Source organism: Catharus ustulatus, chromosome 7 (assembly GCF_009819885.2).
Source record: "Catharus ustulatus isolate bCatUst1 chromosome 7, bCatUst1.pri.v2, whole genome shotgun sequence".
NCBI classification, from domain to species: Eukaryota; Metazoa; Chordata; class Aves; order Passeriformes; family Turdidae; genus Catharus; species Catharus ustulatus.
Window position 1 is genome coordinate 15,674,793 of NC_046227.1, and position 22,067 is coordinate 15,696,859.

Consider the following 22,067-nt stretch of genomic DNA (forward strand, 5'->3'; position numbering starts at 1 on the left):
TAGACATAGCTCTCAGAAATAAAAATGACAGTCTAAATAGAAGGCATTTCATTTGCTTCCCTTGCATAAAATTAGACTTACCACTCAATCAAAAGAGAGTACCTCCCCTGGTATTCTGGCTTTGAATGATATTTCAGCTTAGTTTCTTTTAACCATAGTAATAATTACTTACCTGAAAAATAATTTTCCATATTGAAGTGCAGTGATTTTTTAAAATTTAGACCAACTTAAATATTTAGTAGGATCATGAGGACTTGAGGAACCATGCAGCTTGATATGTTGGCTGTGCAAAAATGCTATGTATCATCATATCAGAACAGATTTTTGTACCAGCAGTGAAACTTGGAACAGCTTTCTGTGGGCAACTCCTTTAGCTGAGTCAGGATGAAATCCTGTCGATAGCTTCCCACACTGTCTCACTTCACCACACCACAGCGCCTACATGTTTGTGGTTACGAAGAAGTATCACCTGTCTCTTGCTTAGATTAAATCTAAACATGTAATTTACTTTCATACCTAAAGTAATAGTTTTGATGCTACATTAGACATCAGGTTGCTCGTGCTGCCTCTCAGGTCTCTTGTGCTCTATTCCCAAAGGTTTGTTGTATTTCTTTTTTCTTTTCATCAATTAAATAATGACATAGAACTTTTCACATTTCAGTCATGCACAGTAATTCTGCTGAGTCACAGTTATCCAAAGCATTCAGAGTAAAGGACAGATCTCAACTGGACTAAGGTGAAAGCAGAGCCAAGTTTCACTCATGGAATGGTTTAACAGGGAGAAAGCTCCTGGTGTGCCCCTGCCTCAGAGCACAGGTTTGGACAAGATGTGTACCCTGACACAAGCCAGAAAATGCTGCCATTCAGGAAAAAAGTCTTATCCCTTCCTTTGCAATTGCTTTCTCTCAGGCAGAATTCCAGACTGTTTGAACACTTGTTCTTTTTACAATGCCAAGAAATAACAAACCTTAATTCCTTCTCCCAACCAAATTCTTATTTCTTATTATGCTTTTGTTTTAAGGGCTGAGCAGCTGACAAGAACACATAATGGAAAAATCTCAAAATCCCACATACTGTTATTTTTCCAAGAGGCCAGACAGGGTGGGTGTCAAGCAATTCTTTTTTCTTTCATTCCCACTTTTTTCAAATCTATTAGAGAACATCAGGAGTGCTTTTTTCTATACCCTCTCTCAAAACTGGAGAAGCATACTGCAAGTTCCCTTTAATCACAAAGAGCAAGCTGAAGTGAAAAAAGAAAAAAAAGAAAAAGAAAAAAAAATTTAAAGAAATAAAGAAGAAGGTTCTTATCAGCTGCAGTATGATGATATAACTAGGAACTGCCAAAAAAGAAAATTGCCTTCTTTGAGACTGCAGTTGGTAGCTTCTGACAGATTTAAAGAAATTGCACAGAGAATCACATGGGAAAATTTTATAAAAATATTCTTGCAGCGGAAAAAGTTTAAAAAAGAAAAGCCACTTTTGTCAGTGTTTTTTCTGCCACTATCACTCACTTCTTCAAAATCAATCCATAAAATATATATTAAGAATTATATGATCAATAATCAATTAATCTAACTAGTTACAAATAGATTTTTCAAGAACCATTGCCTGAAGTGTTTCTTATATTAATAAATCAGAACACAGATGACAGCAGTTTAAACAGTGTACATTGAGATTTATTAGAACAAGCACTAATAGCAGCAGTGTACAGAGTGATGGAGACAATGTACTGTATGCACTGAACAATAGTAATTATACAATTGCACTTCTTCAGAGATCTATTAGAAAATGCTTTTCAGTAAACAGTTTCCCAAATCTAGCATTGTTTGGATTTGCCTCTGAGGAAAAAAAAATACAAAAAATATGCTTTATCTTTTTTTTTTTTTTTTGGTAAGGCATTAGCAACATTCATTGGCAGGCTACACAAGTCATTTGTACATGCAGTATCCAATTACATTGCAACAGGTAAAAGAGCATCGTGTTTCCTCAAAAATTAGAATTGCGTGTACGTTTTGGACACAATATCCTGGAAAATCTGACTTTGCCTGAAGGAAACAGATGACATCTTTTGTAACATTTTAGAGCACAACAAAAACTATAGCATAGCCAAATTCACTTTTTATTTCCTACCAGAAGCTGTAGGACCACCTTCAGTTGGAGTTGGTATTATGGGTATCATGTATATCAAATACATCACTGGAATAGAGCCTTTATTATCATTTGTTGTTTACTATTCCCCCCACTACCACCTCCCTGAATCATGTGGCCAAAGGATGCTCAACTGTAATCAACGTTAACTACTGAATGAGTTTGGGTTTTATTGCATGAGAGGTAGTCAGTGTGAGGCCTCATCTGCTCTCTGGATTACTACAACAGTACCTTCAAAACCAACTTACAAGTGCAAAGACACACAATAAGTGTTGCAGCTGCATTATATGGAAACCTAAAACTGTTTTATTACTGCTCTTTTCTGGCTAGGTTTACTCTCAGAAGTAGCCAGAAAACTTACAATACCGAAAGAAAGCAATTTTATGTATGTGCTAAAGCCTGGACAGAGGGAGGCACTTTCTTACATTCATCCTTCTCCAGGCTAAGATGCAGAGCGTGCTCTTAGCCTGCTACCCCCTGCTCCATAAATCAGAAAGATTAGACTCCCTTTTTTGACTGGCATACAGTGTTAGCAATCCTCAGCTCTGGGCTGGCACCATCCTGGGGAAAGTATTGGGAAACAGGAGCAGGGATTGCAAATATTCTTACAATTAAGCTTGCCAGAATGGGACATAATATGATGAATTGTAATTGTTTTAATGCACTGTTCTTTATTCCAAATGTCATACTTAATTGAGCTTAGCAGAGACATGAAGTTAACTTGTTTTTAAAAACTACAAGCTCCAGAATAAGGTTCCAAAATGCAAAAGAGTCAAAGTCAGATATATTGCTCGGAGTGGTAAGCAGTCAAACCAGCTGCATTTCACACATTTTATCTTCCACAACATAGTGCACATGTTCAAAATTAGGCTTAAGGTCAACTAGTTGAATACCTAGGCTTGACTGCACATTAGCCTAGAGCTGAAATAGATTTGGGCAGCTAGATCATCCACTCACCTGGAAGGTCTCTGGGTTCAACAGGGAGTGCAGTACCAACAGCAGCTCAGCCTCTGTATAGTGCTCATTTGCTCAAGCATTAGGAATTAGAAATCAAGTGCTACAAAACCTGGGGTAACCAGGTAAGCCAGTACATTGTTTTCTTAGGAATGTCACTGTAAAGCGTTTTTATTTGAACTTAGGCATCTACATCTTTTAAACTGATTTAAAAGAGCACTGCTTGCAATGTTTATGCTAAGTACACATCAATGCCTGTGCAACGTCAGAGTCCAAGCAGATGGAGCAGGAAAAAAATCTGATGTGCGCTGCTGATCAACTCCTGCAGTGAAATAAAAGTTTATAGATTTGGAACACACAAATTACATCCTTTCTGTATTGCTCCTCAGCTGCTGATGTTTACAATCATAAGCAATAAAATTGCTTTTACAGGCATAATAAGCACATATTTGGAATCAGAATTAATAAGACTTGTGAATAGTCAAGAACAGATGAATCCATTTGCAGGAACTCAATCAAGAACAATTAACAATATTTTTTAAAATGTTAAATTACTGAATGTATTACAAAGGACCAAACTTATGCTTTTAAAAACTGCAATCCTATAAATAGCTTATATAATTTTCACTACAAATATCTGCAAATTAATGTTCTATTACTCGGAGTTATTTAGAAATTATGGTATTGATTTTTTTTCCCATCATCCTATTCTTTGTCATCTCACTATGGAAGTCCACAGCAAACTTTTGAGTGTGAAATTAGGAGCACTGCATGTCAGGTTTAACACTGAAGTAATCAAAAAACAATGCATTCTGCAACATTTGGGTAGCTAGGTACATAAATGCTTCACACTGTCTTTCTATCCCTTAAGTAAACTTTTCTATTGCTTTCAAACAATGGAAAAAAATTTATCTGGTGCATCTAAGCACTCAGACCCTTTCTCATTACAGTCTGTTATTTTCCTTTAAAACAGACACTATCCACTCAAAAGTAGTACTGGCTCTATATGTTATACTTCTAAAAAGCAACTTTTTGCGTTTAAATTCTTCCTTTAAACCACAGAGCAAGTTTCTGCTTGCCTTTGTACCTGACATAATAGCATAACCACAGCAGAAAGACTCTGAGGATCTCGTTTTACAAGTAAGCTACCCAAAGAGGTGTACAAGGAATGGACAGATATGGTTTGGGTTTTTTCACAATGAGCGCATGGATACCAGCAATCAGCAAAGAATGCTCCTTTAGCTGTTTAGGTTCTGACATTTTGGCCTGCTAAGGAATTGGCACAGGGCAGTCTACCACCTGAAAGGTTCTTAAAAGCAAAGAAGCTCAGTAAGGCAGTATAAAAATGACAACTAACCTAAACCTTACTCTTCTAATGGCATTCTCAGAATCTGAGCAAGGTAAAAATACTAACATTTACAACATTTCATACATGTGCGCATGGGATCTAATCACACACAAAAATGTGTGACATTATTCCCAATTTATATTAGCTTTGTGCAAAAGTGAGAGAAATACATAATTCTTTGCTGTTGAAATACTGAGAAATCATACATCACCAGTTAATTATGCAAAGAAAAGTAGATTGAGACCCAGAGAAGAGTCTTGCTACTAATTGCAAAACATAAATTATACGTAATATCCTAATACAAAACTATCATATTAATCTGTCTTGATACCACAGCAGTTTCATTTTATGATGGCTTTTCATGTGCTAAATAAAAGTATCCCTCGGACAATCTAGCAGTAACAGATAAAGAACAGGTAGTTTGCTATGCAATTCAGGGAAAGAAAAATATTTCAGACATCAGATGCTGGCAGCTTGATTTCTCACTTATTTTACAGTAAATAACATAGACACAAATCCTTTTACAAAGAGGAATCCCACTGGAAAAGCTCACTGGTATTTATTTTTGGCCTGAGGGTGAAATTTTAATGGTCCACCCTGAGAAGTGGACATTTAGCACAACATGAACACCACCCTTCATGTCTGCAGAATTCCAGACATGGTTTACTTTTTAAAACTCAAGTCTTCATGGGATTAATTCTTACTGTGGAAAAGATGTTTGAAAGTAAGTAGTCTAGAAATTATTTAAAAGGAACAAGAACAGTGTCTTTGCTAATTAGAGAGAAAGCTTACTAAGGTAGAAGTTGTCATTTTGCATTTTTGCCTGCATACCAAAATGCACTCATCAGCACTTATTTTAATGCTCAGACAGATCTTCTGTGAGACTCAGCAGAAAAGAAAATGTATTGCGATCTGAATTTGCTATACTGTATCTTAACTACTAAAAAATGTCAGTAGTACTTATTTCAAAAATTAAATAGACTTATTTTCCAACCTTAAATTGGAACGACAATTTTCATTGCTGACTTCAAGGTAGGAGATAAAGTAATTTTAATATATTTATTGAGATCCAGTCTCAAAATATTTTATAAAATATTAAGCAAAGTAAAGGATAACAGAAGATCTCACGTGTATTTCTTCTAAATAGTTAAAGAAGCTAACCTGAATTTTCCTTCCCCTGGAAAATACTGAGGATTAACCTTGTATTCACTATGTTAATATTACTATAATATTCCTTGTTTAGGTGACTTTAACAAAGAAAGGGAGAGCATTCAGCACAGGACTACTAGACACAAATCTGAGTTTGCAGTCCTGACTCAAGCACTGATTATTCTTGGTGGACATGACAAAGCAACCCTTGGGACACAAGCACAATCCTAAAACGAGATGTAGTTTCAGAACAAGAGGTTGCATGTGTGACTACACCAACCTGCATGAGAAGCAAGTAGCTCAATGAAGAACAGTTCTGGTTGAGTATTTGCCACTGGAGAGCACATCATTTTGATTCTCAGAGAATTTACCCTCTTCTGAATTTCTGAAGGACTTTCCTCACCTCTTCCCATCTGCATGCCTAATGTTCTGGGCCAGCAACATTATACACTAGCATAAGATATCCTCTTTCATTAATGCAGACACTAAAAATAGCAGTCAATATGAAAATACATTTTAGTGTTTCACATGAGATACCTGTATCACTGCTCCATGAGTACCAATAAGTAGCTTTACCATACTTCAATGAATTATTCACAGGTCAGAAAGAACATATTACACACTGCTGATTATATATTCAGACTATGTAACTGTCTTTCTTGTCCACATTACCAAGACACCTTCAGCCAAATGCTGGCTACAGTAATTTTTTACTTATAAAAGGAGTAAAAATTTCTCTTCACCTTCAGCATTAATTCTGAGCAAATGTCTCCAATCTTCCCTTTTTTCACACTGTCATGGATCAGTGGAAAGAAAAATGGTATTGAGATAACCATTCTGGAACAAATTCAGCAGTTCTGCTGACATTTTAATTCCTACAAGTTAGAAAGTTTTCTGTTTTGTTGCATCTCACATTGACAGAGCTTCTGTGACTAGTTTCACCATTCTGCATTGTTTTCTCTCCCTTGCCTTTCTTTTCTGAGATTTGACAAAGATTGCAAGGAAATTTAAAAAAAAAATTAAAAATTAGAGATGATGAGTTTATAATGCCACAAAATCTGGCAACGGAGGAGGCTGGTATATAAAACACATAATACACCAACATTATTTTTTGAACTTGCAAGAAACTGTATAAAAATCCTTTCATAAAGATAATTTTCAGTTTAATGCAAGAAATATATATAATTTATACTAAAGAAAATGAATAAAGGTTTTACATACCTAGTTTAAGACTAAATAATGTATTTGCTTTTGTAAGTGGATTCTTTACAATATGTAATACAAAAATAAGATAAATTGCTGTAAATGTGCAATTTCTCTGACCTTAAGCAGATTTGCAGCATTCTCCTGGGTGCCAGTCACTGTTGTAATGGAGCTTATGGACATACTCTCACCAGGAATAATCACACCTTTATTACACAGTCTAGATTCTTCCATGAAAAAAAAAAAGCAACCTTTCTTCATGAAAATATTGATTGCTATCCGAATTACCATAAAAGTAACCAGGAATGGTGAAGTAGAAAATTATACTACTTTTTATACTAAATATACCTTGAAATTATCAATATATGCACAGTCAAGATTTACACAGTTTTGATGACTGTTACTTAACGACAGATAGAAACAAAAAAAAAAAAAAACAAGGTCGTGTTTTTTAGCCCCAGTAGCTGTCAAGGTAAGTGGTTATGACATAGCAAATTTCCTTAGGTTTCTCATGGGTCTGTGTAAAACACAAGGTTACCACTGAGGCCATTCCAGTGTTTCTGATACACTTCTGTCAATATTAATCTTATTCCCCCAGGTGGGCAAAACTCCCTAGCTTAACCACTCCTAACATTTTAGTCTATGAATACAAACACACTTTCAGATGGATTTAATCTGAAAAACTCTCCTTTGCTTTAATTATGCTGCTCTATTATTACTAAGGCCATCTGAAAATGTCCATTCCTCAGATTACATCTGCAGCCAAGACATGAAAAATAGTTATTGTTTATAGCTTATTGTTAATATTGTTGCACCAGAGTAAGTCTAAAATCCTGTAAAACAAGGAGAGCACACAAACCTTCCCTATACTAATAGGCATTTACTAATGAGAGCAAGTTTTGCAAAACAGAGAAGAGACATATCCAGTCCTCTTGGTTATTTTGCAATTGCAAATGAACTTCTCCTTCCCTCCAGGGGATTTCTAAAAATTCTGACTTTTTGAGGAGAAGCTCAGTATAAGACTGCAATTGAGCTGGGCCCCACTGCTGAGAGGTGAGAATTCCACTTCCCTCCATGGGGAACAGAGGACATGGCCCAGATCCAAGGAGCTCGCAGGTGCCCATGGGGGCAGGACCAGCACTGGCTCCTTTGCCTGAAGGTTTGTGCAGTTTGTTTCCATAAAGCATTGGCAGTGCTTGGCAGGGAATGAAGGATAATATCTTTCAACCCTGTGCCAATTGCAGTACTTGACACATGCCTGGCATGTGCTACTCACATAAAACCCACAGGTGCTGTACGGGCTTGCTCAGAGTCAGAAGTTCAAAAGGAGAAAAAAGAAGGGTAACATTTGCATGATGAAAAGACTGTTATAGTGGGAATTGCACTTTTAAAGCCAAATAAAAACCAGTTTATTTCATGCAGCTTACGTCTGTCTAAAATTAGAGTGGGTGCCTAGATGACTTTTTAATCACAGTGATACTTCATGAAAATCAACTCAAATCATATTTTCCTTTGAGATAAAAAATTCTAATATGCCAAAACTCTGCCATCTTGATAATCTAAAATAAGAATGAAGCTATTTAAATCTTTGTAAGACAGTGCATTTGATGAAAATAGCTACTATTACCCTATCATATCCAAAGCACCAGAAAAAGGAAGAAATTAAGATACACTTTAAAAATATTAATAGAAAGTACAGCTCATTATTGTGAAATAAAGCATAAGTATTGTGTATTTTTATACAGAAGTGTTTTGAGAAAACACAGGAGAAAAGCATATGTCTTTGATGTGAAAGATCTTCTTAAATTGCATAAAAAGTTTTACATGTCAAATGTTTTACATTAATTTTCAACACTTACCAAGCATACAGCAATTAAACCTACTGAGTTGGATAGCATTTTTCATGCCCTCCAAAGGGAAATACTGCCTGGATAAATGGAGTGAGTTGGGCTGAAAACTGCTTGAAAGTCAGGCTTGAAGGGCACTCACTGGTCAATGGTTCATGCCCTGCTGGCAGCCCTGCAGGGGTCAGCTCTGTGACTGTGCCAACCAACACCTCACCAGTGACCTGCACCAGGACACAGGACTACTTGACAACTAATTCACAGGTGACATCTAATTAGGAGGGTGAGATGGCATGCCAAATGGCAAAGCTTCAACCAGAGGAACACTGCTCAACTTGAGGACTGGGCCAGGAAACACTTCCCGAGGTTCCATGGAAGTGAAAAGGTCTGTTCCCGGAGCAGAAAAATCCCACGTGCTGGCAAGTGATGTCTGAGCAGCAACCCTGCCAAAAAGCAGCAAGCATTTACAAAAGGTGCCAGGCTGCAAAACAGCCAGGGGTGCACTCTCTTTGCAGCATGGGATACTCAGTTCTGCGCTAGGAATGGGGAAAACTCTCCCCATCTAACTCAATGGTGTGAAATGTCACAGGTTGACTAAAAATTGTAATTTGGATAGAAGTCCTAGTACCTATCCACTTTAGAAACAGCACAAAATATGCCATTATGGCTGCCAAAGTTAGAGGAAAAAATGCAATAAAAGATTTTGCAGAGAATATTTTGCAGAATACAGAGAATTCTGCACTACAAGAAACTATGGTACATCTGCTTGAACTTTTTCATTTCTGGTATAGACTGCAAATATCTTATGCTGCATCATTTGTGTCTTTTCTACTTACTAATTAATTAATTTAACCTTCACTTGGTTTAGAAAGTGCCTTCAATAGAAAGATTTAGCATACCACAGATTTTCTATATTTAAAAAATGTTAGCATTAGTTTTCTTTCAATGAGTGTCAAATAAAGAATTGTAAAAATCTATTCAATGATAGAATTTTAGTGACCACCAAGTTTCAGTTTGTATTGCAAATAATGGCATTCACAGAGCACTGCCAGAATGCTGTAAAACTAAAGACCTTCTTTCTACATTTAATTAAAGATTTGAGAACATGCAGCTCTGTCCCTCAATTGTGCTTGCAGTCATACACAAATAATATTTCCTAGTATCATGGTGAACTGCACACAAAGACTGGAGCAAAAGATGGGCAAATTTTTAATAGGATTGGTTTTAAAGAAAACTACATGGAATAATTCATTGCTATTTTACACACAATGTGCCAATTTGATTCCTAGTGTATTATTAAAGCAAGTAGGATGACCTTAACCAAATATTATTTAAACAAACAACTTTGATATACTTCATTTTCTTATAATAATAACTGCAGAATAAAAATAAGAATAAATCAGACTAGGTCCAACTAGGAAAGAGAAATATAACATTATTTGAATAACTTAAAATTTATTCTTTGAATAATTTAAAATTTTCTTTGGAAGAAATCCCATTAATCTACACAGGTATTTTTATACCAAATTTTTATTTAAAAATTCATGACCATTCACAATTCATAAAAAGTCTACTTAATATTTTCTGTGGGTTTTCATAATTCTTTCTGTAAGAGAACCGTGTGAAGAAATTGGAACTGATTAGCAGCTAGTTGCTCTGCTAGTTACTTTCCTATACAATCAACAGGGAGAACTAAATTAATATTAAATAACCAAAGCAATCTCAGTTGTATAGGGACCTGACTCTGGAAAAAGAAGAAGCAGGCTAAGAGCTGGGGATGTGTGGTAATGCCCTGACAACTGTTCAAGCAGTTCTGCTGGCAGATCACATACCTATCTAATAAATTTATTTTTGACCTCAGGGCTGGAATCTTAAATAGAAAAATTGCATGTCACGTATGCAAAGGAATGCAGAGCCTGTGCATGAAATCTAACCTATCATCTGTGGTGGGATGTATAAAACATGCATAAATGGAAGACTAGATCATACCATATGGAATGTAGCTCTTATCAAATAAATTACTGTTTTTTCTTTCATTAAGATCTGCCCTCCTACTGTTTAATGTTTCAGAGATTTTCAAATAGAAAATGCCAAATCTTCTCCCACTTGTATTAACTGAGGTTTAGCAACACATAAGAGACTTTGTTTTTAATCATAAAATATAGAACCACTTTATGAAAAAATGTAAAGTGTATTTTGCACAAAAGCTGTTTTGGCAACACAACTAGAAGTTTTTTGCTGTAACACATGGGACCCTCTGCCATACTCCCAAACATAAATTTCGATAAGACAAGCGGATGGGGAAAAACAGAGTCAGGAAAATAAAGTGTGTGTGGCAGAAAACAGTTGCGTTTACAGTACCATCCAGCTTCTGGACAGAAGACAGAAACCTTTGCATGAAATCTCTCTGTGCTTTTAGCACTGTTGCAAAGCTTCAGGGGTTTCTAATTGTATAAAAAGCTATGGGAAAATGAGACTCACTGAGAGGTCTATGTCCAGCCAGTACTAAATGTGACGACTGCATCTCATTATCAGCCATTCAGAATATGAACTTTCTGACTAGCAACTCATATGCATTTACCAAAATTGAAATTCAACCAGCTAGCAGTTTCTTTTCAGTCTGATTATACAGTCAGCATCCCAAAGCTAAAGCATGTACAGTAGAACTCATACCTCTGAAATACAGTCAGATGTTTGGTTATCTTTTGATTTCAAATAATGCAGGTCTTTCAGTATTTATATTGTGATAAAATTCTAGAGCTTTAAAAATCTGCCCTTCACACAAGCCTAAGCATAGATATTTTAAAATTACTTAATGTACATCTTCATATTTTGTTAAGGCATGAACAATGGCATATGAATGGGAACAGCTTCCAGAAAAGCATCTTTTTGACAAAGGCCAGTCCAAGCACATCACACCAAAGGACTAACCTGAAGCCAGAAATGACAGTGTTGTGACCCAAGAGTTTTTAACAAAAATAGTTGAAACAAAATGGATTTTTTCCCTTTTTCTTTCTTTTTTTTTTTTTTAATTTAAATTGTATTACTCTTAATGTCTGTTTAAAGCACCGGTTGCAGTTTTGCGCTTACCACCTCTTCCGAGTGACTTTGGATAATTCATCTGCTTCTTTATTTCTGAATTTTCAGCGTATGAAACTTTAAAAGGTTTCTGCTTCCTTTTTTCTTTTTTTTTTCCTTTTTTTTTTTAGGTTTGATGGCTGCTGCAAAATTAGAAAGATCCAGAAGTGGTCAGGGACCTGGTCTAACGCACTTCCAAAAGTCCATTACAAAGATGAATATAAATGCATATGATATGGTTTTTCTGTAGACCCACAAACCACGCTTAGCTATAAGAAACTTATTGTGCATAGTTATTTTTTTTTTCTTCAGAGTGATATGTTTACTAGGTCTACATTCTCAGTTTACCAGAGTACAGGAATGTCTACTTTACTGAAGCCAGGATCCTTTCGCAGTTCCCAGTAGGTTTCATTGGTAACCCAGGCTTCTCTTTGATTAGCATCAATAACTTTTCTGAAGAAAGGGGGGAAAAAAAAAGAGACAAAAAAAAGTTTTGACCATAGATATTGCTCTTATGCAATACAAAATCAAATTCCACACTTTTCTGATCTAACCCAATATTAAATCAATATTTCATATTTCATATTTCTAAAGCACACAGGAATTTAAAAACAAAAATCAACCTCTACATTTATCAAAAGCAGAAGACCGAAAAACAACCAAGACTGAAAACCTGTTGTTTGATTTCTGTGAGTAGGTCTTAGAGCCACATAAAACCCCTTTGTCCACTACAGATCCTGATTATGTGAAGGGAGATATCCAATAGATAGAGCTTGCAGAATGTAAGCCTTTAACTATCTATTTTTTGTCTCTGCATTTTGCTTACATTATGCTACAACTGCATCAAGCCCATTCAATCTTTTCACTTTTGATTCCCAACGTTAGACATGAGGTTACTTGGCATGACTATTCCTTGTTTCAGAAGAATGCTTAATTAAAAAACAGCCAACAAGAAACACCATCATTCAAAAATAAATGAATCTTAAATATATACATCTGCATTTATACATAGATGTTATGCATAAATATTACATGTGTGATGTTGCTGTTCAGGTCACACGGTATTACTTGTTTATGCAATGACTTTAAAAAAAGCCCCTAGTTAAATCTTAGATCCTAATATTCTACTTCTAAGTCCACTTCAGGAATACTTGTATAGCTGAGGCTCATTATATGAAAATGATCACTCAATTATGAAGCTTAACTGTGTAAAAATTTTTTCAGAGAAGTATGTATCAGATGTCTTATTATCTTTCTTAAAACTGCAACTTTCCACACTTTCATCATTATCAATCTGTGTTGGTGGCAATTTTTGTAGTACTTCATCTAGTTACACGAGAGAAAGAAGAGACTTTACTACTCAAATGAATAGACTCACTTAAAAAATTTGGGTACATATTCAATGCCGTTTTCTTCCATGTACCGCCTCCGGGCTCTCTGGAGTTCCTCTATTCTTTGTTTCTCAGACGCTGCTGCTTCTATATTTCCTTCCTCCAGAAGCCTGTAGGAATAACAGCAGGCCCTGTAGCAATTATACAGTGTCTAATCCAAGGGATTTTCCATCACCAATCGTCACAAAAGACAAGCAGAAGCCAAGTGTGCTGTCGGTGTTGTACTTTCAGACCCAGCCTGAGATGCGACTCCCCAGCTAGTGCACCTGACCCACAGCCTAAGGCACACGCTTTGTTCAGCTACTTCTGCATATCACAAACACTGAAGGACTGTGAGCTGAGAATTTGGAGGGAATTAGTGTTGCTTCCATCCAGAGCAGAAGTGCATGGCACTTTAGAGCCTGTTTCTCATTTTGTCATGAGGAATCTGCCCCAAGGTTGCACTAAAGCTCTCTGGTATCAACAAGAAGTTTTCTAATTTCCCTCAGTTGGGTTAAGCAGAAATTTGAGTGCAATACTGTCTTGTCTGCTAGCAGAATCCTCCACAGCTTAATTCAGACTGCAGTGAGGATATAGACAAAATTCAAGACTCAGCCAAACTCAGCCTTGAGCCCACCAAATATTAAATGTATAAATAAGCATTCTTGCCTTTGATCTGGCCTGAATCGTGCATCTGTTGCAGGAAGAAGATCTTTCAGTAAGGGATCTAATTCATTGAGCTCAATAGCAAACCTTGTGAAGCCATAATAACGCTCATAATTGGTTGGCATGGAGCCTGAATATGTAAGACAAAGAAAAAAGCTTTTTAAGCTATTATTCTAAATATGCAAGAGATTCCTTTATTTATAAACTTTTAACAGAAAAATAATTAGTATGTTTTACTCTTACAATTAAAAAGCATCAAAAGTTATTCTCTAGGTGAAACAAAATTCACTAAATATCAATATCAACTGCTTATCCTGCAGAGATTTTAATTGCATGTTAATGGACTCAAAAGTTTTATGATCTTCCTTCCACTTTAAATAAAAACTAACATTTTCAAGATTTTAAAGTTAAAAACAATTTCCTGTTCCCCAGAAATGCCTGTCTAAAACCTAACCTTAACTGATCTTTAGAGTTCATTTTGGAACTTAGCACAGACTGATTGACCACTACAAGGAGTCAGAACAGACATTGCAGAGAGCAGGGTGCAAAGTAGGGTTCAAAATGCCACAAATACAAAGTAGGATTCTAAATTCTAAGAACAATACTTCCTGGATAATGCATATACAAAAGATACAGGTGCAAAGGATGACTAATTCAACCTCAAGCCTCTAAGCAAGCAGGAAGTTGAAATAAGATCCTGAAAGTCCCAGGTGTTCACCACCTCTTTAGGATAATAAAGCATTAAGACAATAAACTCAATTAACCCCTATTTGCTGAATCCAAAAAAGTTACCCTGCTCTCTGTAAGAAAGCTGACAGACCAGCCCAGAGGCTCATTTTTTTTCTTAATTTTATTCTTCTGTTACCCCAAGGTCCAGTACATCTGACCAGGAGTCAGACTGAGATGTAAAAGATCATGCCTTGTAAGAACATTTTCATTTACTATTATTACAAACTCATGTAAATTTTTGTTTGTCTAGACAGGGATTTTAATTTCTCTAGTATTATTCTGTGTATTTAAAACAAAGGCTAAAACAACTTCACATAGTTTAGGTTTACCCTACAACACCTTCCAAAGTTTTTTACCAGCTTCTTACCTGGCCTCCATATGCACTTGGCTGAAGGTGCAACCCCACAGTAGAGGCCTTCATGCCACTTCCCAAAAAGACGATGAACCACCTTCCCTTCTTGATCTATCACAACACCCTGGACCTCATTTACATTTGAATTCCAGTAGTTCACCTGCAAGTTTAACCAAGAGTTACTAGCTCACACTGCTTTTCCAACAACCCATTGTACCAATACACATAATGAATGTATCTTGGCACCTGGTGCTAGCTGTCCAAATTCTCTGTTGGAAAAGCTCATCTGGAATTAAGAATACCAAAATTGGAAAATCATACGGTCCTAATGTGAGCTGATTTATAGGAGAAACTCTGCATAATTTGCAATGTGGTTTTGACACAAAAGTATTTAAATTCTCTGCACATCTGGGAGCTGCATTGTCAGCACCATTCTGTAAACGACCCTTTGCCTGTCAGAGCCAGCTAACACTCCTCTTCCCACACGAGGAGGTATCGAATATTCCTGTACTTGTATGGGAATCCTTTCATGGGTGCTGAACACTACTGTATACGGCTGGGAAGACATTCAGCCAGCATTACATGTTGTTTTTTTATTGTTTCTCTTCTCTGTTTGGTTTCCTTAGAACATTTAGCTCTTATACCTTCATCCCAGAGCCAGCTGCCCATTTCAGATTATCCATCAAAATACAAATTTCAGATTTATGTTAACAACCCATTGCTAACACTGCAATGGTATCAATGTTTTTTGATGCAATGTGAAGACAAACTAATTTTTAGGGAAAATACTTGACAGTAACAAGTTATCTGTATAGACTTCTACTTTTATATATGGTCCTCTCCTGGATATTAAAATATTAGGGAAAAAAGCAGCAATGCATAATGTAAAGAGATAAAATACTGACCAACAAATTCTAGTAGAAAGAGAAGTAAAATTACATGGAAGTGTACAGTGAATTTGTGTTTTCATTGTGGTAATACAAAAAAAAAATAATCTCATTTTTAATCAAAAATCAGCAACAGTACAGCACACAGCTATACAGCAACAGAACACACTGATATCAAATGTTCAGTGGAATAGAATCATACTAATTGAAACAGCATTCTCATCTGACAATTTGCATTTTCTGAATACCGATAAAAGAAATCAAAGAATAAAATGTAGAATGTGGATTTCAGGAACAGTAAAGAAACAGTTTGATCTTAAGTAGTCTCAAATTACACAGTTATATAAAATATATATTAGTATCCATATGTTACCTTGACAAAAGTGAGTTTACAAATACAAACACTGCTTTTTGTGTTTCTTATAGTTATCTCTCCGTAGTGCTCTATCCATCTCCTTCCACTGAGAATATTATGTATGCAAGTAGTGACTTTGTTCCAGACATAGTAATCTCCATACCTAAGAACAGATTGAGAAGTAGTTGGTAACATCTATTCATCATGATCATTACTGAAAAAAAAGTAAAACATTGCTCCTTTATTGTAAAAACAAACCATATTGCCCCAAACACCTGCACAGATGACAAAGTCCTGTGTCTGGGTACATTACTAATCCTCCTTAGAGAAGCTCACCTAAATTCCAGTGTAAAGAACTACAGAAAGGTGCTATAAACCACAAATAAACACATTATGAACCACTGAAGACCTGCATGGCCTATTCACTGTCCTCAGAGCATGAAGTGCTTTGGTCACAATTCCTATAGGGGCAGGACAGTGACCCACAGATCAACATGAGGCTGAATTGAGACTCTAAGAAGAAAATGTAATTAAATCACAAACAGAACAAAATAAATATGAAAAGGAGATCAAGGAAAGGAAGTAGGAAGCCAGGAGCACACTGGCACATCATCCCTTTTCTCTTGTAACAACTATCCAGTCAGAGCATCTCTAAATCAAACAAGGCAATAAAACGAGAGAATCATATTGTGCAAAGCACATTCTCCTTCAGAGCTTAGGGGAAGGCATGAAGACAGAAGACTAAGCAGTTACAGAGTGCATTTACTTCAATTTCATGAGATGGATAAAGAGGTGAAGTGATGCTGTACTATTAGAGGCAGAAGGAAAGGCTGGTTGCAATGTACAGGAGCCAGAACACCACTGCAAAACCAGAGTACTTGTTAAAGTTTCCACTCCTTGCATATGCTTAGCATTTACAAGCTGTAACTAGTCTCACTGCTGGTGAAGCTACTGCTCTGCCAACATCTTCAAAGTATGAAGAGCATACTTTGGTTTACACACATTTTGAAAAAAGACCTTTCACTGTCTGGCTGTTCTGAGGGAACACTGAGTGGCATTGAGAGTCTTAGGACAGCACCAGCTGTTGCCAGTCCTGCACTGCAGCCTTGCTCTACACAGCTCATCACTGCTGTACATTTATATAAATCATGATTCTCTCTCCCAAAACATTTCTATCCCCCTCTCTCCATCACTTTTTAGAATGTATATTTTTCCTCCAAAGCCAAAAACACATCTTCAGGATCCAAAATGTTCCAGTAGCCCCACCTGAACACTAAGGAGAGATTAGAGCTGGGCACCAACTCTCACCAGTACAAACCACATGATGTCTGCTTACCCCAACCCATTCACAAGGCAGCACAGACTAGGGTGCACCAAAGACTGAAAACAAGAGGAGAGAGGACAGTGGCTTACTTTGGAAGAGTCACATTCAAGGTTCCAACAGGTAGAATTTCCATTGATTTCCCCCAGAATTTGTTTTTCCATCTGATATCTGAATATAATAGTGAAATGCTTAAAAAACTGAAATTACCAAGTCTCCCCCTTGCACTGATATGTGGCACCAGATCATCTGTGCTAGACTACCCAATTCAAATCAGGGCAGTAGATAGTATGAATTTGCCATGAAAATACTAAAGAAAAAAATACTAGAAAATTACATTAGGTCAGAAAAACTAAATGCAAGTTTAATTAAGAATCGTGTCTGTGCTGCACGATCATCAAATATCTTGTGCAAGTATTCAATGCAAATTAAAGGCATACACCAGTAGGTACAAGGAAAGAAAAAGAAATTTTTTCAACTGTAAAAAGAACTGCTTGTGTTTGTAAGAGATAGTAATTTTACAGGTAAAAACCTTTTAATCAGAAGAGCATAAACAGGCTGCACGTGACAGGGGAAGTTGTAACATGTTTGCTCACTCTTAATGAGAATTTGGGGCAAAATAAATCAGATCATCAGCTTATAATACGTCATTTCAAAATAGTAAGTACAGAAATTCTGAGTTAGTTCAAAATGCAAATCTCAGCTTTTAAAAGTTTTTACTTGACAATAAAAAAGGAGTTATGCTTTTGAATTAAAAAGTATACCTTGCCAAAACACAAAGTTTTTCGATTCACAGTGGCAGGCCGAAATGGGAGGATGGTGGCTAACCTGAAAAACAGTTTGGTTGGATTAAAACCATTTCATTTTCATTCCCAAGACAGTAAAATTGTTATTGCAATATAGAAGACCTTAAATAGCCCATGTTGCTATGAAAACAGATACAACTTAAGTGGCTGTGCTTAAAACAGTTCCTAGTGATTACTATAAAAATGCATTCTTTCTAGCATTTAATGAAGTCTTCTCATATTTGCAATATTTATTTGCTTTTAAGAAAGCAAACCATTCTAAGTAGAAAGAAAAAATGGGATTATTCTATAACATGAAGAACAAAAAATATAAATTTAAACAAGAGTGTCTATCTAGGAATGAGCTTTACCTGCTCTGAGAAAAATCGAAATCCTTTGTCTTCTCTAATACATTCATAAGTTTCACCGAGCACTGGGTTAAATGGCTTGCTTCCTGCCCTAAAGTACGTAGAGGCATAGCCTGATGCTGCAAAGGCAGCTATGAGAACCTGTAAAAAACAGACCAGAACATCAGAATGGACAGACATTCATGTGTGTGAGCCATCACTATGTGGTGCCACACAACTCACTCTGCTCAGAGTGACAACTGGATTAATGAAGCATGCCTGAGAGAGAAATCTGGCTGCATCCCAGTCAGACTCAGTATAAACTTTATTTCTTCTGTTGATATAATTTCTTTTTCTTCATGGCCTCATTCAGTCTTTCAACAGTCCCTTAAAATGACAATCTGCACATGACACCATTTTTCTGCCTTTGACCAGGCTTATCATTAGTGACCTAAAAAAGACCCAGCTCTTCCCATGAATAAATATTATGTAATAACTTCTAATTACAAGATCACATACCATTTGCCTATGGGAACTATTTTATTTAGTGCCAAACATAAAGAGCTCTCACTTAGGGTGTCCTTACCATATCTTCCACACATGTGCAGCTTTAACAGCCCCCTTGTCTGTACGTACAACCACAATTTAATAATCTCTAAGCCAGGTCTGACTGGGAGTAATAAGTTAAGTGACATGCCATGGCTATTTTGTTTACAGGTTCCATTTACAGAGTTTAGAAAAAAATCATATCATGCCGTCAGAAGCCCAAACAAAACTTCAGAAAAACGATACAGGGATAAAAATGAGTCAGCTGTTGGCAATATGCTACCAGTGGGGCAAATCTTAACCATGTTCCCCTCTCCTCCTGCTAGTGAGGACACAGCCCTCATGTGAGGTTTCTCGTGCTTTGTTTTCTTCCCACTGTGTAATGAAATGGGTGCTCCGTGGTCTATTCATTTTGTATCATTCAGAAACACAGCATCAACAAAATTAACATTGAACACTCTTTACAAAGGTTTTTCTTGAACAGTAAAAACCTTCATTCTTCTAAAACTGTTTTCAGATTAATTTCAACTTCCTTTTCAGTTTAACTGAATAGTTTACTAGTCTTATCATATAGAGAGCAATGTGAAAAAAGAGGTTTCCACTACTTTTGGATGCTTATTGAAGGTAGCAAAGTCCTGATTTTTCAGAGAACAGTGAACAAGCAGCAACATCTTCACAGCATTACTGCCACAAGATTTTGCTATTCAGCTCTTTTCCAAGTGGTCCCACCTCAGCTCAGGTGTGCAGTTCGCATTTTTAGGGGTGCTGTTAAAGTGTTGTTTGCATTCCCAAGCGCTGCAGTAGACACATGTGCAGCAGAGAAGGGGAGTGAATCCATATTCCCAAGGAAGCTTTCAGTTGCACCATGGCATTGCCTTTCTGAATTCTCCCTACTACTACTTCAATACTGACCTTTCAAACTTTTCAGCAAAGGCAATCAGTCTGCTTTGCTCATTCCAATCCTGCCCACTCCTTACAGCATCTCCCTCCTTTTGTGAGGGACAGAATCACAGAATATGCTGATCTCCTGAATCTTGTAAGAAAACAGAATGTGATGACAAAAAATTCAACTCCCTTTTTCGAGGTTCAATTTCTTCAGTGTTGGGGATTCCTGACTCTCCTATAAGCCTTGTGAACACGGCAGTTCAGGGACTTGAGTGTGCAATTGTGTAACAGCCAAAGGCAACCTCTCTTCTCCCAGTTATCCACAGTGCTGCCAGCCCATACCAGGGAACAGCAGACATGCTCAGCAACAACACTGCCAACTTTCCCTTACAGCCTTTCCCTGGGTCTTCTGAGGAAAAGGAGACAGATCACAGCACTCAGAGCTGAGCAAAGGCTGCTGGCTGTCAGTTAAAAAAACAAGACTTACAGGGGAGCTGAAGTCAGACTGCCCAGGCAAATTTTGTCCTGGTGTTTTGAAACTTCTCTCTTAGAAATTGCCTGAGAGAACATCTTTTTCACACTTATATTTATCATAAGGCAGCCATGGACTTGATTAACTCTTGAAGGTTGCTGGATTTGATCCCTGAAAGCCAGGAAAAGATGCTGCAGAGCTAGAAACTGCCAATGCCTACATCTACAGTCACAGAGCATGAGATCAATCTTAAATAAATGAGTTACAACTGGAGGAGGAGGACTTGGTTTGAGGTCAAGAAAATCCTGCAGCCTTGTTCAGATCGAACCTACTACCTATAACTGTTCACAGCCCTTTTCTGACCCAGCAGGGAGGTCTGTTGTCTGTCTCCAGGAGGAGAAAGAGAGGACCCTGCACAGATCCCACCCAACAGCTCCCTTTCTAACACAGACAGAAGGGCTACACTAAGTGATTACCATGCGCTCATAAGGATCATCTGTTTCAGCAGCCTTGTCCAAGAGCTCACTGTATTCCAGCTCTTCACAAAGATGTTGCAAGGTATTCAGAGGTTCATTTAGCTCAACTGGCATGGACACTTTGGAAAGATCTTTGCCAATGTTATTTCTCAAAATATTCCAGAGATTGATGTTACTGGTGTCAGGGCTGGGAGCTGGGAGACAAGTCCTCCGTCCATTTCTGAATGCTCCTCCTGTTAGCTCGCCATTAAGAACTGGGAAGGGAAAACACATTGTCATAAGAAAGCACCAGCCTAAGAAAAACAGAGTTCTCCTTTCAACCAAATCACTGCCAGAACAGGCAAGCCCAACTTCACTGCTTTCAGCTGAGTTGGTCTTGTATTGACATGCAGTAATTCTGGTACATGAACATAACCAATGTAATTTCCCAAAGTTTGAAACACAGTATACTTTGCCGAGAAATGTTGTCTGCAACACTGGTGTTGTCCTCAGATATATTGTCACTCACATCACTGATATAAGATTCATCATCAGAAGCCTAAAACATAAATAAAATATACATTAACTCAAATACATATAAAATACACTGACAAAACAGACAAAAATAGTGAAGTTTGAATCACAAATATTAAAAAAATATTCTCTATACAATTAGAAATATTAGCTAAATCAACTAGATGTTTCAATCAGTCCACTGTGCCATTAGTGCCATTTTTGCACTAAAAATGTCAAAACAAATGTTACGTCGTCCTCACGATTCTGAATTCCTTATTATCCAAATACAGACATGAGATCTGCAAAAGGTGGCTTCAAGTAAGATCAGGGTTGAAAAAAAATTTGATAACACAATGAGCTAGGGATGGGAGGTGAGAAGAGACAGTCAGATTTGTGCTTTTTATAAAGAACCAAACAATAAAATGTGACTTACATTTCAGTAAACAAATTATGTAAACATCAATCTATTATTTTGCAGAACAAGGATCTCATCAGTGTTAAGAATATTTTTTAAATTGTTTTATACTACTATTTTTTCCAGAAGTATTGATTTTTTCTCCATTTCTCTCATTACAGAGAATACATATATATATAGTAGAAGATTTTTTTAAAGAATATTTGAGAATCTAAATTTAATTGACTGCACAGTCAGCTCTA

General features: G+C 36.7%; 1 protein-coding gene across 7 annotated transcripts in view; it reads right to left on the reverse strand.

Annotated features, from left to right (window-relative positions):
• Positions 1 to 1,654: 1,654 nt before the first annotated feature.
• Positions 1,655 to 22,067, reverse strand: part of OSBPL6 (oxysterol binding protein like 6) — a 100,204-nt gene continuing 79,791 nt past the window's right edge. For all 7 annotated transcript variants that reach the window (XM_033064140.1, XM_033064145.1, XM_033064146.1 and 4 more), the window contains 10 exons: positions 21,366 to 21,453; positions 20,916 to 21,169; positions 18,561 to 18,698; positions 18,169 to 18,232; positions 17,497 to 17,575; positions 16,102 to 16,246; positions 14,857 to 15,001; positions 13,764 to 13,890; positions 13,103 to 13,225; positions 1,655 to 12,177 (listed from right to left, as the gene is read on the reverse strand). In XM_033064140.1, coding sequence (XP_032920031.1) covers positions 12,069 to 12,177; positions 13,103 to 13,225; positions 13,764 to 13,890; positions 14,857 to 15,001; positions 16,102 to 16,246; positions 17,497 to 17,575; positions 18,169 to 18,232; positions 18,561 to 18,698; positions 20,916 to 21,169; positions 21,366 to 21,453 — 1,272 coding nt within the window. In that variant the 3' untranslated portion in view covers positions 1,655 to 12,068. The remainder of the gene's footprint in view (positions 12,178 to 13,102; positions 13,226 to 13,763; positions 13,891 to 14,856; positions 15,002 to 16,101; positions 16,247 to 17,496; positions 17,576 to 18,168; positions 18,233 to 18,560; positions 18,699 to 20,915; positions 21,170 to 21,365; positions 21,454 to 22,067) is intronic.